The sequence below is a fragment of the Peromyscus maniculatus genome, chromosome 6 (genome assembly GCF_049852395.1).
Source record: "Peromyscus maniculatus bairdii isolate BWxNUB_F1_BW_parent chromosome 6, HU_Pman_BW_mat_3.1, whole genome shotgun sequence".
Classification (NCBI taxonomy): domain Eukaryota; kingdom Metazoa; phylum Chordata; class Mammalia; order Rodentia; family Cricetidae; genus Peromyscus; species Peromyscus maniculatus.
Genome location: NC_134857.1, coordinates 77,344,589 through 77,364,786, shown reverse-complemented (window position 1 = coordinate 77,364,786; position 20,198 = coordinate 77,344,589). Strand labels below are relative to the sequence as shown.

General features: G+C 43.3%; 1 protein-coding gene and 1 long non-coding RNA gene across 2 annotated transcripts in view; one reads left to right on the top strand and one right to left on the bottom strand.

Annotated features, from left to right (window-relative positions):
* The first annotated feature begins 836 nt into the window (after positions 1-836).
* LOC102914137 (olfactory receptor 5V1-like) lies at positions 837-3,915 on the top strand. The gene has a single exon (XM_076573775.1). The coding sequence runs from the start codon at positions 850-852 to the stop codon at positions 1,807-1,809; it is 960 nt and encodes a 319-aa protein (XP_076429890.1). The 5' UTR covers positions 837-849; the 3' UTR covers positions 1,810-3,915.
* Positions 3,916-13,699: 9,784 nt separating this feature from the next.
* Positions 13,700-20,198, bottom strand: part of LOC121830247 (uncharacterized) — a 60,632-nt gene continuing 54,133 nt past the window's right edge. Inside the window, exons 2-3 of the long non-coding RNA XR_013052233.1 lie at positions 15,335-15,551; positions 13,700-14,340 (exon numbers count right to left, since the gene is read on the bottom strand). This is a non-coding gene — a long non-coding RNA (uncharacterized LOC121830247). The remainder of the gene's footprint in view (positions 14,341-15,334; positions 15,552-20,198) is intronic.

Sequence of the window (20,198 nt, the reverse complement as noted above, 5' to 3'; positions counted from 1 at the left end):
AGCCACGTCAAGACCAGGAATCCACAACTCCTCACAATTCCTCACAATTCCTCACTCCAAGACTGCAGAAATCGGCAGATCCAACAATGACTTGGAGATGAGTGGGAGAGAACTCGGAGAAAGTTAGTAATTTAATTGGTTAAGTTTTCTTATAAATGCTGAAAAGATCAAAGTTCCTATTGAAAAATGACATCAACTCATTTAAAAGCCTGACTTAAAATTCCCTTCTGGAGAAGCAGTGAGAAATTTTCCCAGATGTTCTGTGTGCACATTCTCCTCCCAAGATTTATAACGAAAGGAAGGGAGTTATCTGAGTGTTTAGTCAGCGCAGAGATAAAATTTCTTTTGTGTTATGAAGTACAATGCAATGTTGTGGGTTTGTGCTCCTGATATTTTAAGCGCATAGTTAGATTAAAAGGTTAACACAGAGGAACAAAGACTATAAAGGAATACATTAAAAGGCAGCATAGACCCCGTGAGTGGGTATGCTTATCATTACAACATTCTTTCTTATTCCTAATTTTTCACACTAAGAATTTATTACTTAAATAAGACACCTGCAAAGAAGAATTTAAGAGCAATGTTCTGGTTTGGGAAGAGATACAGCAGACCAAGGAAAGACAGAGGTTAGCAATCTGTTGTAGATTTTGCCCAAGTCTACATTTGTTCTTACCAATAGGCAGCCATGCAAAACCCCTGGGAAATCAGGGGATACTCTCTTCGAAATCTCTCTCCATAGCCCAGACTGTTGTATACCTGGTGTTACTGGACAAGGCTCCAGTAGTTCAGAAACACGTCTAACAGTGCCTTTGTCACATTTACTCTGGGTCCTTTGTTCTCCTTGTAGCTATGACTCCATTTGAAATGAGCAATCAAACACATGTCACAGAATTCATCTTCCTGGGATTTTCCAACCACTCCAGCCTACAAGGCATCTTCTTCCTGATCTTCCTGGCCATTTACCTGACAACTCTCTTGGGGAACACACTCATAATGTTGGCCACCAAGGTCAGCCCTGCTCTCCACACTCCAATGTACTATTTCCTCAGCAACCTGAGCTTCTTGGACATCTGCTATACATCCACCACCATTCCGGTCATGCTGGTGAACTTCTTCAGGGAGAAGAAGACCATCTCCTATGAAGGCTGCCTCTCCCAGATCTTCTTCTTTGTGACATGTGCTGGCACTGAATGTGTCTTGTTGGCCACAATGGCTTATGATCGCTATGTGGCCATTTGCCGCCCCCTTCAGTATCCGGTCCTCATGAGTGTGAAGGTCTGTGTCTGCTTGGTGGCTGGGTCCTGGCTCTGTGGCTTGGTGAATTCTGTGACTCACACAGCACTGGCAGCTACACTCACCCTGTGTGGACCCAATCAGATCAGCCACTTTCTCTGTGACATCCCACTGCTCCTCAAGCTTTCATGCTCAGACACCTCTGTCAATGAGTCTGTGCTCCACGTGGCCAGTGCCACCATCGGCCTGAGCCCCTGCCTGTTCACTGCAGGCTCCTACATGCTCATCATCTCTGCCATCCTTAGGATCCCCTCTGCTCAGGGCAGGAGAAAGGCCTTCTCCACCTGTGCTTCCCACCTCACTGTGGTGGTAGTTTTCTACGGAACAGCCAACTTCAACTATGACAGACCCAGGGAAGGTTACTCCCTGGACATGGATATCCTGGTGTCTGTGCTCTTCTGTGTTGTGACCCCCATGTTGAACCCCATCATCTACAGCCTGAGAAACAAGGATGTCAAGGGTGCCTTGAGGAAGCTGGCTGGAGTGTGTGCGTTTCCTGGCAATAGCAATGCCTAGAGAGTAATCCAGCATTCTGTTACTGTAATGCAACATTGCCATTTACAAAGTTCATGGTCCAGAGCCACACATCAAGTTACAAAAAGAAAATCACAGAAAACTCAGAACATTTAAGTGAGTTTATGATTTTGTGTTTGGCTGCATTCATTCATAGCTACCCTAGGATGCATATGCCCCATGGGCCAGGTGTCAGACATGTCAGTAGTCTCCAAACTGGGGCATACAATCACCTGAAGAAAATTCTTCAGGGGTGTCACAGTTCTAGAGGTGGTGGGACCTGGGAGAATGGGGCCAATAAATGAGGCAGACTAAAGTCTGATGTAGTAAGTAGCCTTTATTCAGAGCATCAGACAATTTATATTCTGAGCATTAAGAAGAGTCACATGAGTAAAATGCACAATCACAAAAAACAAGCTGCATATGGCAAAAACATGTTTTCCATAGCGACAAACAAACAAATAATAATAGCCCGTTGTAATGAATAATCTGAGGTAAACTCACTCCTGTCCACTCCACCTGGGAGGAGCACAAAAACACATTCCAAGACCAATTCTGTGATTTAAAGGAACTGAGATCACAAGACCGGAGTTTTCTCAGAAGCACTCAGAATTCTTCTCACATGACTCCATTCTTGGACCATGTTCCAACATCTCCTTTTTTATTTTCTAAATGTAGGATATCCAGAGTGGTTTTGATTTGAGATGTTGTAGAGGAATCTAATTGTCATTTGATGCATGAGTATCCTATAAGCAAGCAAATTATAAACATAATGAATAGCATTAGAACAGTGAAAACATTGTGTGTAATACTCTGCCACAAAGAACAGCGATTCAATACTATTGGTTACATTATTATATGGATCAGAAAAAAATCTAGAGGACAGCTTGAAAAGAGAGCAATATCATTAGTAGTTCTGCTCTCTTGTAGAACATAAGCCCATATTTGTCTTTAATAGGAATGCAAATGTTATTATGCCCTTTGCAAACAGGAAGTGATTTAAATCCCAAGGAAAAATTAAATGCAGTCCCTTCTCCAGAGGAAATGTATGAGTCTCTTACGGTCCCAAGGTCCAGGCATCAGCAGAGTCATTGGTAAAGATAGCAGGTGCTGGATCCATTCAGTCTACAAGCTGAAGCAAAGGAGCTTGAGCAACATAAGATCAATACATTAGCTCAGAAGCACTCACTGAAGACACAGGTCAAAACAGAAACTGCCAGGAAAACACTCTCAGGTGGCTCTGTGTGTTTCACAGAATAATTTCTTCCTTGGTGCAGAGGGCCTTACCTTGGCCCCGGGTGGGCAGATTTGACTTCTAATGATGTGATTGACACCTCCTTTAGCTGGAGGTCTGCTATCTTTTGATAACTTCCACTGTCTACTTGCCCTCTGCCATTGTCCTTGATGACCTGGGGCCAGAGGAGCCAGAAAGGAATTCATATTTCAGTGGCTCCATCCACAATGACAGATGCATACCCTTTCCCTATTTTCTTCTGGAAAAAAAAATAAAGCAAGCAGGTTAATGTATAGCTTGCTCATTTCCTACCAGGGAAGTTAGAATGCACATAAGCATGAGTCTATTGATGGAAATAATCCTACAACCTAAGTAGAATCTGAAATGATATTTAAGGGTTTACAAATTAACTGTAAGATGACTCAAAACAGCCAGTTCCACCTGCTGGGCTGAGGAAAAAGAAGTATTAATAGACTGATGAATAGCTGAACCACGAATCCCTCCTGTATCTGTTGTATGATATTTTGTTTGTGTTCTGACAAAATAAAGCTTGCCTGGAGGGCGGAGGTAGCTACTAGTTAACCATAGGAGCCAGGCGGTGGTGGCTCATGCCTTTGATCCGAGCACTTGGGAGGCACACACCTTTAATCCCAGCACAATTGGGAGGTGGAGACAGGAATATAAGGCAGATGGAGTCAGGATCTCAGGCCCCATTCGGCCAGAGGATCCAGAGAGATAAGAAGTCACTGGTGGCTGCTCCTTTGCTTCTCTGATCTTTCAAGTTATTAGCTCGATATTTGACTCCTGTTTTTTATTGATAAGACTAATTAGAGTCATGCTTCATATGGCATCCCAACACGGGGCAAGAATTTCCTCATAAAAAAAGATGGAATCGGAGATCATCATATTTAAGAAATAAGCCAGACTCAGAAAGACAAATGCCAGTTTTCTCTTGTATGTGGAATGTAGACTTTTTCTTTAATGACATTAAAGTAGAAGAGGGACTATTTGGCAAAGAGGAGACCAGTAGAAGAAGGAAAGAGAACAAGAAAGGTTGATGGGGTAATCGTGATCAAAATACATTGCATCGTGTTTGAAAATGTCAGAGTGAAACCTGTTTATTTTGTACAAATAATATAGACAAATAAAATTATGGGTAGTAACACAAAGTGTAGTCTGAAGGGTTGTCAGATTCATTTCAAAATAAAATGTCAAGACTTCCATATTTTGGGTAGAGACATTGATAGTATGCATGCTAACAGATTTTTCAGATGCTGGACCAAAGAGATCAGAGGCACTGCTTGTCCATCCATTTACACGGAGGCACTCAGTGGAAACGCTAGAGCCAAAGACATGTCCCCAGCAGCTTGGAGGGAGGGCCTGAAAAGTTTCTTTGATTGACTCTGTAATGGCATAACTTCCACAAGGGTGAGATGCCAAATTATCTCTGATATTATATAAACGATGGAATCCTAAGGTCTAGGGAAATAAAGATGTTGGAATGTGGGGGTGGAGAGAAGTTTCGGCAGTGAAGAGCACTTATTGCTCTTACAGAGGGACCTGGGTTCAATTCCCAGCACACATATGGTGGTTCACAACATCTGTAGCTCCGCTTCCAGAGGATCCAATACCCTCTTCTGACCTCCTCCAGCACAAGGCATTCATGTGGTACATGTGCACACATGCAAGCAAAACACACATAAAAGGAATAACTAGAAAAACATGTTGGGATGTGAAATGGTCTTAGTTACTTTACAAAACACATGGTAAGGGCCACTTAAAGGAGAAGGGGTTTTATTGGTTCATAATTCAAGGGTACAGCTCATCATGGTAGGTATACATTTTATTTAATTTTCTTACTCTAGCTCCACAAAAACAGTCAAGGAAGGGCCAGAGAACATTCCCTTGGCCAAACCTTCTACAAAACTCATTGATAAAGGGAATACAGGCACACTGTAGTTTGTTCTGTCTGTCCTTCTGGCCTAGGAGATGATGTTGGGAAATTTTTCTTCCTGGTCTGGGGACTATGAAACATCTACTCTGTCCCTTTAAGGTCTCAACAACAAACCAAAGTTCAATTCCCCCCCCCCACACCCGGGGAGGGTGGTGGTGGCAACCAATGAGTTGATTGAACTTACAGAAGCCAGATGAGGAGTTGCTTACAGAAGTGTGGGCTACCCCAAAGCAACCACACTGGAGAGTCTTCCCTTGACGTGAACGATGTCCTTCCCATAGCCACATAGATGGAACTACCCCCCCCCCCCCCATCTCCCAAAGTCTCTATACTTGAGCTCAAGACACCAAAGTATATGCTATTAGGGCGGAATTGCAAAGAGCTGCTCAGGAGAAGTGGCTGAATTCTTGGCGAGGGTTCAGCGACTCTCTTTCTCTGGGGGAATGTCGGAAGGCAGCGAGCCCGGTTGTGATGATGTTTTACAAGCAGGCGCGGCTGATCTGATTGAGATGGTCCAGGTTTGACTAGGAGAACTGTGCACTGGACTACTGGGGACGATGGAATTTAAAAGTGAAAGAGATCACATGGCTGAGCAGGAATCCAAATAGTTTAATCTGCAGAGACATTTAGTAGGGGCTAAATATTATGGCATCTGAAGATCTAAAATCACAATGCAACTAAAATATCACCAGTTATGTATGATATGAAGAACTCCTAATTTTGTTGACTAGAAATCATTACGACAGAGTGGCACCCTCAGCTAGTCCTCCTTCTGAACTCACAGGTCCAACGATGACTAAAGCGTCTAGAGCCATAAGGAGCCTCTGAGTTCCCCGTCAGATAATCATTGTTCTGGTCCTCCAGAATTTGGAACAGAGTTATGTTCTTTTCTTTAACTCCTTGCCTTTGGAGAAATATCCCTTAGGTGCACTGATATTGGAGCTGTCCATGAGAATTGTGCATCCTTTGACCTACCAAGACCCACATGAGAAGAACAGCACTTCCGAGTGGAAGTGGCCCATCCAAGACCAGGCTAAAAAGATGCCGAAGGCGTAAGTTAACTGCATGAGCAAATGCCTGGACTTCCACACCCCTCACTCAACTGCACTGGAGAGGGAAGCTCTTCAAAGCCAGTTGACAGAGGAACAAGGTGAGGGACTGCTTTACAAAGCATTCTGTAGGCAGGCTGGGCTTGAACTCACGATCCTCCTGCCTCCCCCTCAAGTGCTGGGATTATATGAGGTGTGGCCTTGCTTGAGAAAGTATGTCACTGGAGAGGGGGTGGAGCTTTGAGTTTTCACAGCTTTACATCATTCCTAGTGCTCTGTCTGCTTCATGCTTGCCGTTCAAGATGTGAGCGCTCAACATTTTGCTCCTGTCACCGTGCCTCCCAGCTGTGATGGTGAGAGATCGTTGCTTCTGAACTAGATGCCCAAATAAACTTTCTTCTGTAGGTTTCCCTGGTCGTGGTTTTATGTCACAGTGACAGAAAAATAACTGATAATCTCCAAGAACTGAGCAGGCTCTGACAGTTTGCTTCCCTGGTTGGCAGAAACATGGACAGGAAGTCTCCCACAGTGAGTGAATTAGAAGCTCTGGACCTACCTTGGCTCCACATACAGGAAGGATTTAAAGGCCTGGGGAGACTGAATGTTACAATGGATATACGATTTAATATCTACTCACCTACTGGGTGAAGAGCCAGAAGATGTGACTGTGGAAATTAAATGTATGAGAGAGGAGCCCAGGCATTCTTGAAAAGCTACATCTGGGGAAAAGACAATAATCAGATTGGGGTGAGGGGGAGAACTGCTAGGTGTTGGCTCTGAAAGGATGTGAATTCTAGGTGAACCAAAACATCCCTACTCAGCACAGTGAGTAAGAGTTCATGGAAGAGAGGTGATCATGGAAGCCTATCTCCAGTCCATTTCATCGTATTCCCAGTGGGTCCTTGAACTCTTCCTGTGGTCATTTCCCACTTCCAGAGTACATAATTGAGTAGACAGTGGCTGGCAAAACTTTCAAATTTTAAGATTTATTTATTTTCATTTTCTGGGTATGGGTGTTGTCTGTTTGTATGTCTGTGTACCTTGTGCATGCCTGGTGCCTGGGAAAGCCAGAAGAGGGCATTGGATCAGATGGTTGTGAGGACTATAGCTGCCATATGCAATGGCCTCCTTGTTTGCCCTCTGTGTGCACAAAGTCAGTAGATAGCCCCTCTTTTCTTTTTCTCACTATTCTTTAGAAAGAGTGTCAGTGAACAGTGAGTTGTGTTAAGTCTTCAGTTACAGAGGATCTAGATGGAATTGTGGTTCAGGAGAAGTATTTTGAAAAAAAGGGTGTGTTTTGGGTGGGGGACAGTTGAATGTCTTGAGCAGTCAGGAGTACTGTGTTACTGTTGAGTGTGAGTGTAAGTTGGAGCTTAAGGACTTGTGTGGCTACTGATTAATCAAAGGAGTAAATGCTACCGATCATAATGAGTTGGCATTTAGCACCCTCCTCACCACTTTGTGCCCTACTGAAGTAGAATGAGGCAGATGGAAGGGACCCAATTCTCTCTGGCTCGTTGAGAAGTGCTGTGGGATATTTAATCACACTGTAAATCCCAAGATTTCATTATTTAAATAAAATCAACCATAGGTCAAGCACCAGTCGACTGGAAGTGACCATAGAGAGTGACGGTAAGTTGGGAGGTCGAGGAGAGAGGGGTACAAGAAGTAGAAGGGAGGGACATTGGTTGGATGAGTTTTTATTCCAGATGAGTTAGGAGAAAGCTCTCTCTCTGAAGTGACTGCAGAGGCTTCCTCTGCCTCTCTGAGCTAGCAGGTTTCCACCTGAACATCTGGCTCCTGAGTCTTTATTGGTAAAATAAAAAGATGCTTAGTTAAAACAACATTTGCTATGAGAAGCTCCATCAGCACAGATGATAAGTTCTTCAAGCTTGTCATATGAATAATTTGGATTCTTCTGGCATTCATGTTCATTTACATAAGCAAAGACGTTAAGCTCATGGGACAGCCTGACTCCTTCACTAGCAGCTGTTGGGCTCTGTCTTGCTGCCTTGAGCTGTTGTTGGTTGTTTTTGCTCTTTTGGGGGGCCCACCATCCAGCTCCCAAATAAATCACACATGGAGGCTTATTTTTAATTGTAAATGCCTGGCCTTAGCTTGGCTTGTTTCTTGCCAGCTTTTCTTAATTTTAAATTATTCCGTCTACCTTTTGCCTCTGGGCTTTTACTTTGTTCTATTTCCATATATCTTTCTTTCCTAGTCCTTTGCTGGTTGCGCAGCTGGGTGGCTGGCCCCTGATGTCCTCCTCCTTCTCTGGCTACTTCTTTTGTCCTCTCATATTTCTCCTTCTATATATTCTCTCTGCCTGCCAGCCCCACCTCTCCTTTCTCCTGACTTGCTATTGTCCGTTCAGTTCTTTATTAGATCATCAGGTGTTTTAGACAGGCACAGTATCACAGCTCCACAGAGTTAAGCAAATGCAACATAAACAAAAGTAACACACCTTAAAATAATATTCTACAACAATGAGTAAAATGGCTGTTGCTGTGGGATGTTCCGTATGGCAAATGTGTTGCTCTGATTGGTCAGTAAATAAAACACCGATTGGCCAGTGGCTAGGCAGGAAGTATAGGCGGGACTAACAGAGAGGAGAAAAGAAAGAACAGGAAGGCAGAAGGAGTCACTGCCACCAGGACAAGCAGCATGTGAAGATGCCGGTAAGCCACAAGCCACGTGGCAAGGTATAGATTTATGGAAATGGATTAATTTAAGATATAAGAACAGTTAGCAAGAAGCCTCCCATGGCCATACAGTTTGTAAGCAATATAAGTCTCAGTGTTTACTTGGTTGGGTCTGAGCGGCTGTGGGACTGGTGGGTGACAGAGATTTGTCCTGACCGTGGGCAAGACAGGAAAACTCTAGCTACAGGCTGTCGGTCAAGGTCAGCTGAACCAGCCTCCAACCAGCACCAGCCACTCAGAACACTTCCTGTAAGTCTTGGGGTGTTGTGTGATGATCTCAACTGTTTACTCTGGACCCCCAAGAGTGATGACTCAGCCATGATCACTTGTGCTGGACTTGCCCTGAAAACACTTTCATCGAAACCAAAGGGGAAAATGCCCCTGGTGGCCTAGCAGAGGGTCTGCTATCGCTGGGGCAAAGGGGCCGATGTCAGGACTGTTTTCAACACAAACCTTTACTTTCACAGAAGACTTGTTGTGATGACTACAAACACTTTTTTTTCTACCCATGCATACTTGCAGGCCTTTTGGCTCACTTGGTGAGCTGGCCTAAAGACGCCCTCCTCCGCTGTTTCCTTGGTGTTTCAACGTTAGGCTTCACAAAAGGCTTCTCTAAAGTGGTTGCTTCTTGCTGATCGTTAGTAGAGTGGGCTGCGCAGGTAACACAACAAAGAAACAGCAGCAGCAGAGAGATGGAGGAGTGGCTGAGAGGCCGCCAGAGTGGTAAAGCGGCTGGCTGCTTTAACAGCTGGAGAAGAATCATGGAGGCCAAGTCTTACATACACCAAACCCCAGGAACTTGGTGGCCTTGACAGTCACAGTAGCAGAGACTTGGGAACTACCAGTGACCTTGACTTCCAACAGAGGCCTACACACAAGAATTGCAACACTAGGGGGCACCACCTGCTGCCGATCGTCGGGCTGTTATCAGATGCTCAAATAAGCCACCAACCACCAACACTTAAAGAGCTTCTCTTTGCTTACCCATGACTTCTACACAGGTGGAATCTACGGACGCCACTCAGCGGGTTGGGGACAATAAAGGTTGAGAATCTGGAAACTGCACAAGAGCTCTTGGTTGGGTCCAGCCTTCGGAATCACAAATGACAAGACCAACATCAGAAAGAAGGTAGAACTATGTTCAGCTGGCTTCAGCCTGGCACAGGCCCCTGCAGTGGCATCAACTGCAAACACAGACCATTGAGGTCGGTCCAGCAAGGATGAAGCTTCTTCTGTTCCCTGGTCACCAGGAAAATGCCAGCTTGCTCCCACTGTGCTCCTGCAGCATTCTCCAAATTGCCAAAGAGAATTCTCTGTGCCACATGGTTCTCAACTTGAAATACCACTTCCTCCGTGAATGACCCCTCCGCAGGTCTGAGACCTACTCTCGCCCTCTCTGACTATCATGCCAGTGTTTCCCTGAAGTCATCGAAGCCTCTTCAGGTCCCAATAAAAAAAAGCAATTATACTTAAGGTTAGAAAAGCCACTCAACTGCTGACATAAATTCTTTGGGGTGTAAAAATAATTAAAACAGATTTAGCTTTCAACAAAGTTGAAAGAAGAGCTGATTTAGTGGTCAGCTAAGAGGTGACTCTTCAATTTACCCCAACATCTGTCCTTTCAGAGTCTGTGTCTTTGAGAGTCAAGACTGTCCTATTATTTTCCTTCAGGCTGAGGGACAGACAATTTGGAGGTACTGGGGCAGGGCATACCCAGAGTCCCCCAAGGCCACCAAGAGACCAAATCGGATGCAAAAGTAAAGAGTCTTGATATTGTTACGAGTTAACTCAGGACTCTGTTTGACGCAACAGCAGAGCAGGAGAGACCCTGAGTAGCCATGGGGCAGGGTTTTTAAGGGGAGCTTGAGGTCTACAAACTAATAAGAATAGACTCAGGATTGGTTTATTCGAGTGGCAATCATGTTAGTAACTTTTACTTGGCTAGGGTTAGTTGGGGATTACAATTACATTTTTCGGCAGGCCTGGACAAGTCCCAGGCTTTGTCCTTGAGCTGCCATGGAGGCTGGCTGGCCTAGCACGTACTGACTGTGTGGGTTGACTCAGTGGCCCAGGCTCTGTCCTGGACTCATGCACGTAGCTCTAAGTTGGTGAGGGGTCCCAGACAGTAAACAACTGGCTGAACCTTGAGCAGTCAGAGTATGTGCAGAAAGGGACCTACTGCAAGGATTATATCTTTTGTTCATGACCCTCCCAGAAACTGCTTGCTCAAGTCTCAGGAAACTAAAATTGAGGCCTAATCTCTGAGAGAAGACTGAGCAGCCTGTTATGGCATCTGCTTGGTCCTTTCACCCACATGTGTATATGAAGTAAGAACAAGATGAAATGTCTTCCCAGCTCCACCCATAGGTAAAGACTATAGCCAAGGTCAGCGGCTCATTTTTACATTCCTGTGAGGTTGGTAGCATAGGCAGTGATTCCTTCTGGGCTGTCTATTCCCGTGCATGCATGAAGAAGTCCAGCCTCAGACCCTCTTAGCACATTTCTGCCTCTGTCTCCACAACTTGTATGCCTCTCCAGCCCCAGCGTACATGGAGGCTGCCATCACATTTCTGCTTCCTGCTCCAAAAATTAAACACACACACACACACACACACACACACACACACACACACACACACACACACACTACATTTCACCCAACAAATATTCCAGGGAACTGAGCAGAAAGTTATTTTAAAATACATTTTATTGTTAATTAAATGTATATGTGGAGTTTGGTGCATGTGAATGCAGGGGGCCCATGGAAGCCAGAGGTGTCAGATCCCCCTGCAGCTGAAGTTACAGGAGATGGTGAGAAGCCAGACATGGATGCTGGAAACTGAATTCAGGTCCTCTGTAAGGGCAGTGCGTGCTCATAACTGCTGAGCCTTCTTTCCAGTCCCAAGCAAGAAGTTCTCAAAAGAAAGTGATAAATATTTGAGTAGATACTTAGTATTTCTAGCCATAAGCAAAACACCCATTGACACCATTTTGAGACTCCATCATAGAATGGGTCGGTCAGAATGTCAGTCATCAAAAAGCAAACAAAAACTAGTAACAGATGCTAGAAAGGGTGGAGAGAAAAAGGGACCCTTGTTTACTGCTGCCGAGAGTATAAGTTGGCACGGCCGCTATGGAATCAGTATGGAGGTTTCTCAAAAAAAAAAAAAAAAAAGCAAAACTATGAATAGATCTACCATATGATGCACCTTTAACTACTCAAAGGACTCTAAATCAGCGTGCCACAAAAATACTTGCACATCCAGGCTTATTGCTGCAGTGTTTCCAATAACTAAGAACTGGAACCATCTCAGCCATCCATCAACAGATGAAGTCCATATATACAATGGAATTTTACTCAGCCATAAAGAAAATTTATGCTGTGACGTTTGTAGCAGAATGGATAGAGCTGGACCGTTGTGTTCGGGGAATGAGCCAGACTTGGAAATACAAATACTGCATCCTTCCCTCTTATGCAGATCCTCGATTTTAATCTCTGTGTGTGTGTGTTTATATATAACGTCATAGAACTAGAAAGGTGACCACAGGAAGAGAAAAAGAAATGGGGATGGAAGGAAGGGAAAGAGGAGTGGGCAATGGAATGTATGACACACGAGGAGGGGCACTGTTGGTGGGAGAAGGGGGCGGGGAAGGAGGTAGCCCAGGGCCTGAGAGCCATGGAGAAATCAGCACAAAGTCTGTGTGGAAATACCGCAGTGAAACCCACTACTTCGTATGTTAACTTAAAACACTAATAAATTAGAGTTAGGTAAATAAATTCAGCTTTAATAGTCACCTAATTTTAATTTTAGTATTAAGTTTCAGTTGAACAGCAAGTACTTCAAGAGTCTTGGGGCTCTAAGATTTGGAATTCTTAATGGAAAGCTATGTTTGCCTATTATTAATAATCATGTATTTTTAATGTTTAGAATAAAAAGCAAGATGTGTGGCTTCCTTTGCATATTTTCTCTCATTATTTTAAAGTGTTTTAAAGACATTTTATAGTCAGATATTATAAACTCCTCTAAACCATCTATTCCTCATCTCTAAAATGAAGACAATAATAACATGACACCTCAGAATCAGTAAAGGGTTACGTTGTATTACATTTATCTATTTATAAATTCATCCTATGTGCATGTGTGTAGGTATACATGTGGAAGTCAGAGAAAAATCTGTAGGAGCTTTTTCTTTCTCTCCTTCCACCTTTTCAGGAATCCTAGGGATTAAACCTAGGTCATCACGCTTGGTAGCACATGCCTTTACCCAGCAGTCATTGCAAGGATCAAATAGCTAATAAATATGAAGCAATTAGAATAAAGCCAGTGCTAGATAAGTGTTATTTTTATCACCTAATATGTGATCACACTCAGCAGAATTTGGGAAATCCTGATTGACTCCAGGATGCATGTTTTTAAATGAACCATTTAGATTTTCTTTGTGGACTTGCTGCTCTGTAGGGAACTCTATGGAGCTGGAAGATCTAGACCTGTATCTCAACTCTGGCACTTCATAAATGTGTGAACTTGGGTGCTTTATTCAATGTCTCTGTCTCATGTTTCTCATACATAAAATGGGGGTCATAATAGTATCTGTCTCATGAAGTTGTAAAGATTGATTAATTAATATATTTAGGCTTGTAAAGGCTACATAAAGCTTTATTACCATTATCAATGAATCTTCCATTATTTGTAGCCTATATCTTTAAACAAATACAGGTTCCATATCAAGGCATTTAAAATGGACAGTGTGGTGAGTTCCAGAAGATGATCAACTTTGACACCTTGATATCTGTGACCATGTTATAAAATTTGTTATTCAAGAACTAGGCAATGTCTCAGAACCCTGTGGAGGGGTCCTTATATAAGTCACTTCTTCATTTCTTTATACAAGTTCACCCAGATCAAATTAGGATGTACAAGTTCTATACTGTGAAATAAAGTAATGCACGAGCTTCTGAAACAGGAGGAATTAGATTCATCCAACAGAGATGATAAAGTCTACAAAAATCAGCTTCTGGTTGCACATATAGATCCCCAAGGGCACACAGATTCCTAACTGATTTTGAATGTGGACTAACTGAAAATCAGTATCTAAGCCTTGGGAATTTCAAAGCTTAATGCCGACTGTAAAGACTGACATGATCCTCTGCGCAGTGATCCTCATCCAGGTTTTTCTGCCTTTTGAAACTGTGGGAAAGCAGGGCCTGCTGGTTCTGGCTCACCACTCAGGAGGCTACGGTAGGAAGATCACAAATTCGGGGCATACCTGGGCTACAGGTTCAAGTCCAGCCTAAGCAATTCAGTGAGACCCTATCTCAAAATAGAAATTAAATGTAGTTGGTAGAGATGTAGCTCCGTGGTTGAGTATTTCTCGGGTATGCACAAAGTTCAAGGTTCAATATGCCTGCAGTGGAGGTGGAGAGGGGGATCACTGTCAGCTTCCTTCTCCTTCCTCCTGCTCTCTCTGGTAACCGATACACAGCCGTGGCTTCCGCTCCCACCCTCAGGCCAAGGATGATTAAACTGTTGTCTCCGTTCTTTCTTCTAAGTGCCAATCCTTGTTACACAGACTTGTCAATGCTGTGACAAACACCTAAGATAAACAATTCAAAAATGAGGAGATTCATTTTGGCACACAGTGTGAGGATTTACGTTCCATGGTCATCTGGATTCTTTGTTTCTGGGCCACAGTGAAGCAGAGCATCATGGCAGAAAGGTATGGTGGAATAAAGTTGTTCATTTCATGGTGGTCAGGAAGCAGGGAGCTAAGGGAAGAGGCCAGGGACAAGACATGCTTCAAAGACATGCCTCTAAATGACCTACGTTCTCCAGCTAGGTCCACCTAGCTTCCAGTTCCTGCCCGAACAGCACCCTAGAGAGGACCAAGCCTGTAACACATGAACGAGCTTGTGGGAAAGACATCACAGCCGAACCATAGCACAGCACTGTATTTTTAGTACTAACTGGGTACTTCCTCATAGATTACTCACAGAGTCTGCAGTTTCCCAAAGTAATTCATTATCTTTATTCTAATGCCTGTTCCTTCTCAATAATTTTATGCATCACTTAATGACATCTCCTTATTAATAGACTGTTCAAATTGTCTCAACAAACTGTGACTCACATGCAGACCCCAGGTTACTCTAAAAATGAATCCCATACTGTGAAATTTTTCTGCAAGGATTCTCTAAGGTCCAAAACCTCTATCTCCACACAGTAGATCGCTCCTTTCAATTATAGTAATAAGTCTACCCACACTCTAGGTTTAAAAAAAGGAATTTTTAAACTTAAGACCCACTGACTGCTATAAAAGTTGACGGGCTTTATAATCATGGCGTTAATTCTTGAAATTGCGTATAAATGTTGTGTGTGTAAGCAGGTTATTTTAATAACTCATATTTCATCAGATCATTAAAGCAGACTGTGACCCTGATGTCTGATCAGCCTCAGAGTATTTTCTCCAGGCCTCCTTTCCTAGTAAGTATCCTGTCACTTGGGACTTAGTCCTTGGTTCCTTTGAAGGTGTTCCACAGTCTGTTCTACCGATTCCCATATCCAGTCCTAGCTTATATGAAAATCCCAAGTACCTGATATGAAAAAGGCAGGAAAATATTCTCCAAGGTTCTTGTTACAGAATTTAGTTACTTGCTTCTAAAGACCTAGTCCAAAACAGAAGGGTGCAGCTCAGTTCCCACAGCTCCCAAAGACAGTTGACTCCCTACCACCACATCTCATGTCTCAGAAATGAGCTGTGCAAGCCTCCCACAGACTTCTGTAGCTGTCACACAACAGCCTTGTAGGAACCTTCAGAGACAAAGAGAAAGTGAGTGGTGGTGAGTTTCTTAGTCAACTCAGGACCTAAACACCTTTCCCCCTCAGCAGCCATACATCCCTTGGGGACATTCAAATGTCACAGAGATTTTATGCTACCATCATTCTAAGTATTTATGAACATGTCAGTATTTTAGTTTGTACTGTTGATTCACAACTGGACCGTAACCTGAGGTATTTTTATACATCATTTAACCTCAGATTTTATCTGTTACCTAAGCAGACATATTCTCAGACACAGTAGCTAAAGAACACTCCAAAACACACACACACACACACACACACACACACACACACACACACACATCACCACTACAAACACACAATCAGAAATACTTGCACATATATACATATACATACATACATATATATATATATATATATATATATATATATATATATATATATATATGTATATCACTGGGGACATGGTTTTGCAGTCTATCTGTGCTCCATGGGCCAGTGGCCCAACAAACAGGTTCACTGCTTCAAACTATTGAAAGATATGTCAGTTTTCTCTCTCTAGCTTCCATGGTGATTGTGCTGGCTTTCTTACATTAACTTGACCCAAGCTAGAGTTATTTGGGAAGAGAAAACCTTAGTTGAGAAATACCCAACCAGACTGGCCTATGGGCAAGGCTTTGTGGCATTTTCTTGACTGATGATTGACACGGGAGGGCCCAGCTCACTGTGGGTGGTGCCGCCTTGGGTTGGTGGTTCTGAGAAATATAAGAAAGCAGACTGAGAAAGCCATGGGGTGCAAGCCCATAAGCAACTATCCTCCATGACATCTGCTTCAGTTCCTGCCTTCAGGTTCCTGCCTTGAGTTCCTTCCCTGACTTTCCGTCATGATGGACTGTGATCGGGAAATTTAAGCTGAGGTAAACCCTTTTCTCCACAAGTTGATTTTGGCTAAGACTGTTCTGGAAGGCACTATGCAGGCTCCTAGAGGAGAAAAGGCATCAATAGCTCTACTGAGCTGTGAACACTATGAGGTGTAATATCAACGTGCCAGGCAGGATGGGGTCACCTCTATAATAGTGGCACAGCTGTTAGAGAGGTAACCAACAATTCTATGATTAGCTTTGATTCCTACTCCCCACTACCACAACCCTGGGCACAAATCCATATCTTAGGAGGTCATAGGCCCTAAGTGGGGAACTTACCACTGTTGTTTAGCTAAATTGACATGCTGTCAACCTGCCTTCTAAATAATTATGTGTATACCCATAGAGAAATGCTACTCTCAGCCTTAATCAGAAAAATATCTCTTACCCATGAATGTCAGTGAAGGCAGTGACTCATGGATGCCCTAGGTACCAAGAATAAGTGATGTTTAAGGGCTCTGCCCTAAACAAGACGTTTATATCATTTCCTTTATGGTTCATTCAACATCACAGAATAAGGGGCAAAGAGAAAGTAAGAGCCAGAGGATCAGAAGAAATTCTAGGCATGACACAGTCAATGTAATCATGAACTCACAATAGCTGTGGTTACCTGTACTTGGGTTACACAAGACTGGACTTGTTAACAGTCAGTCCTAGATAGGGAAGGGACTCATGTGACCCTACCCCTCCCTGCTGAACTATTGACTACTGATAGATTCTGGGAGAGAGATATTCAGGGTCTTTAGTTGTATATCCATCAGTGAGTCCACCAGGCTCCAATGGATGGGTCAAACCTGTGGTCACACAAACAGGCCTGGCTAAGCTCAAAGGGTCACTAAACAAAACAAAAGGACATGAATGTGAGAAAGGGAGTTGTAGGGAAATCGGGGGATCAATAAGGTAGAAGGGAGATAAGGGAGTGGGTGATAAGAGTAATTAAAATGTATTATATTCATATGTGCAACTGTCAAAGAAATAATTAATTAATTTTTAAGATGAAATAAAAATGAATAAGAAAGATGTCAGTTTTAACATACATATGTGCTGTCCTTTATAAAGAAAAAAATCACTCAATAAAGAAAAAAATGACTCAAATCTCTACTGAGAATCCTTGGCCATGGTGCAATCATTCTTTGACCCCTCCCCCCAATGAGCTTCCCTGAGCATTGGCCCTCAAGACCCTTTCTGTAGAATCATTTTCATGAGTAAAGATGTCAAGGATATCTTTAACCTCATCTTAATTTAGGGAGGGGAAGACAGACTTCCTGATATGCCTATCAAAATAGATTCATTATGTTAACCCCCAGGTTTCCTGGGCTCACCAGTTGCCATCAGCAAGCAGTTTATTCATGTCTTGCTTTCCCAGCCTCACAAAACCACCCCTTTGATGGAGGTTTTCTTTTAGGTAGAGGATGACAACATTTCAGCATCTTCCCCTCCGCCCTAATTAAAGCTGTTCTGTGTGCGGCCTCACTGGCAACACGGTGCTTCTCCCAGGTGACTACAGTCCTCCCTCCGCTTATTTAAATATGCAGCTCACTTGGATATAAGTTAATTAGCTGATTGGATAAGTGGTTGGGTTCACTGGGTGTGACATGTTTGAGGGCAACAAGTCTGTCGATGCGGTTGCAGTAGAGTGAGCAGGGGATAGAACCGTTCAAGGTGAGGCCAGCAGCCATAGGTAAAGTCGCTGAGAGCTTTGGGTTTTCCTGGGCAGGGCTTATTGTGGAAAGCCACCGTAGGACGTGTAGGAGTTTTAGCTTTGTGTGGGGAAGCATGGCAAAGGAACAAGAGTGAATAATGGAAACAGCAGGCTGTTGCTGTTTGTTTGTGATGAGAATGCACTGAGTAAGGGACTGAGTCAACAGTAAGGGGACAGTTGATGGTCCACAGTCCATGTGAGAAGAGACTTGGTCTGGGGAGCTAACAGCAGAGCTGGTGAAGACAGGTCTAATGAGAGCGTTGTGTTTCAAGAGGTTCTTACCCCGACTAATAGAATCTCACATGAGGTGGTCTTTATCATCTGTGTGGATTAACTGAGGTTGAGAACAGGGCATTTGTCCAGGATCTTAGATCGATTGATAAACAGGTTCAGATCCACCCGGCACCAAAGCCCATTCCTCCCCTGCAGCCCACTGAAACAGCCCAGCATTGGCTCTGAATGAAAAGGAACATTGGCAGCCATCTTGATGACTTCACTTCCTCAAGACACATAAGGTATTTAGATTAATGAGCTATGTCAATGAGGAAAGTATCAAGAGAAGCTGGCCTAAAATAGTTGGTTGACTAAAATTTCTAAAGCTTACATACTCTAAAAAGAGAAATCGTTTTATTTAGAAAGTCAAAGGCCATAAAAATATTTGGAAAAAATGTTTCTTCAAAAATAATACTTAAGAAATATGTTTGAACATTATCTCATAGAAATCACCAGATGATTGCAAAAATTATATCAAAGATGCTCATTATAATACTTCTATAAAGCAAAAATATAAACAGCATTTTCTCTAATTTTTCAACAATATGGAATTAATGATACATCTTGTATGTATTTCCTTCATATTTATAAATTATATATTCAAGTATGTGGAAATCTATAGGGAAATGTTTGTGCTATGATATTAGGTATTTTTTTGGTTGATTGGTTGGTTGGTTGGTTGGTTGGTTTTAGTTTTGGTTTTCTTGAGACAAGGTTTCTATATACAGCCCTGGCTGTCCTGGAACTCATTCTGTAGGTCAGGCTGGCCTCAAACTCAGCAATCTGCCTGCCCAGACTCAGACCCAGAAAGTCAAACATAGTATGTATTCACTTATAAGTGGATATTAGCTGTTAAGTAAATGATAACCAAGCTACAATCCGTAGACCCAGAGAAGTTAGGTGAAAAGGAAGAGGTCCCAGGGGACACATGATTCTCCCTGGGAAGGGGAAATAGAATAGATTTTACATAGGGGTGGACTGGGGGTGGATGAGGACTGGAACAGGAAGGGAGATGGGAAGAAATGGAAAGGAAGAATGTGGGGAGAAATAGCTGGAATGGGGGGGGGCATTTGTGGGGGTGTGGAAACCTAGCTCAGTGAAAGCTTCCTGGAATCTATAAAGATGATCCTAATGAGGACTCCTGGTAGTAGGCGATACAGAATCTCAACTAACCATCTCTTGTAGATAGGCAAGTTTCCAGTGGTGGGTCTGTGTTGAAGTCAATTGAGTTGTCGGCCAAGGGGACCCCATAGAAATCCCCAAACAACCCAGGCTGACGCTAAGACAAAGGGCTGCTCTCTGCAAACAGACAGAAGGTGCCCTGTTGCCAAGAACAATGCCCACACAACTCATCGAACACCGAGAAGCGGGCTGGTGCCTACAGGGAGCCTTCACTCCTATGTCCTAGTGTCTTTGGTGCAGGAAGTTACTCTGCCAGCTACCAAAAGAGAAGCGTGGACACCAACCCAGCCACAAACTCTTCACCTAAAATCTGTCCTGCCTGCAGAATGTGCTAGGACAAAGATGGCACAGACTTCCGGAGTTGGAATTCGTACATGACACTGCTTGGGTAACCAAGAACCAGAGACTAGACAGCCTGGAGACCTAGGATAGAACCAAACATCACTGTTCAAAAAAAAAGGGGGGGTGTGGAGGGGGAGAAAAGAGAAGAAAATATCCAGTCATCATCAGAGAGGCTTCCTCCAGCAGCAGATGGGAACAGATGTAGAGACCCACAGCTAAACATTATGCAGAGAG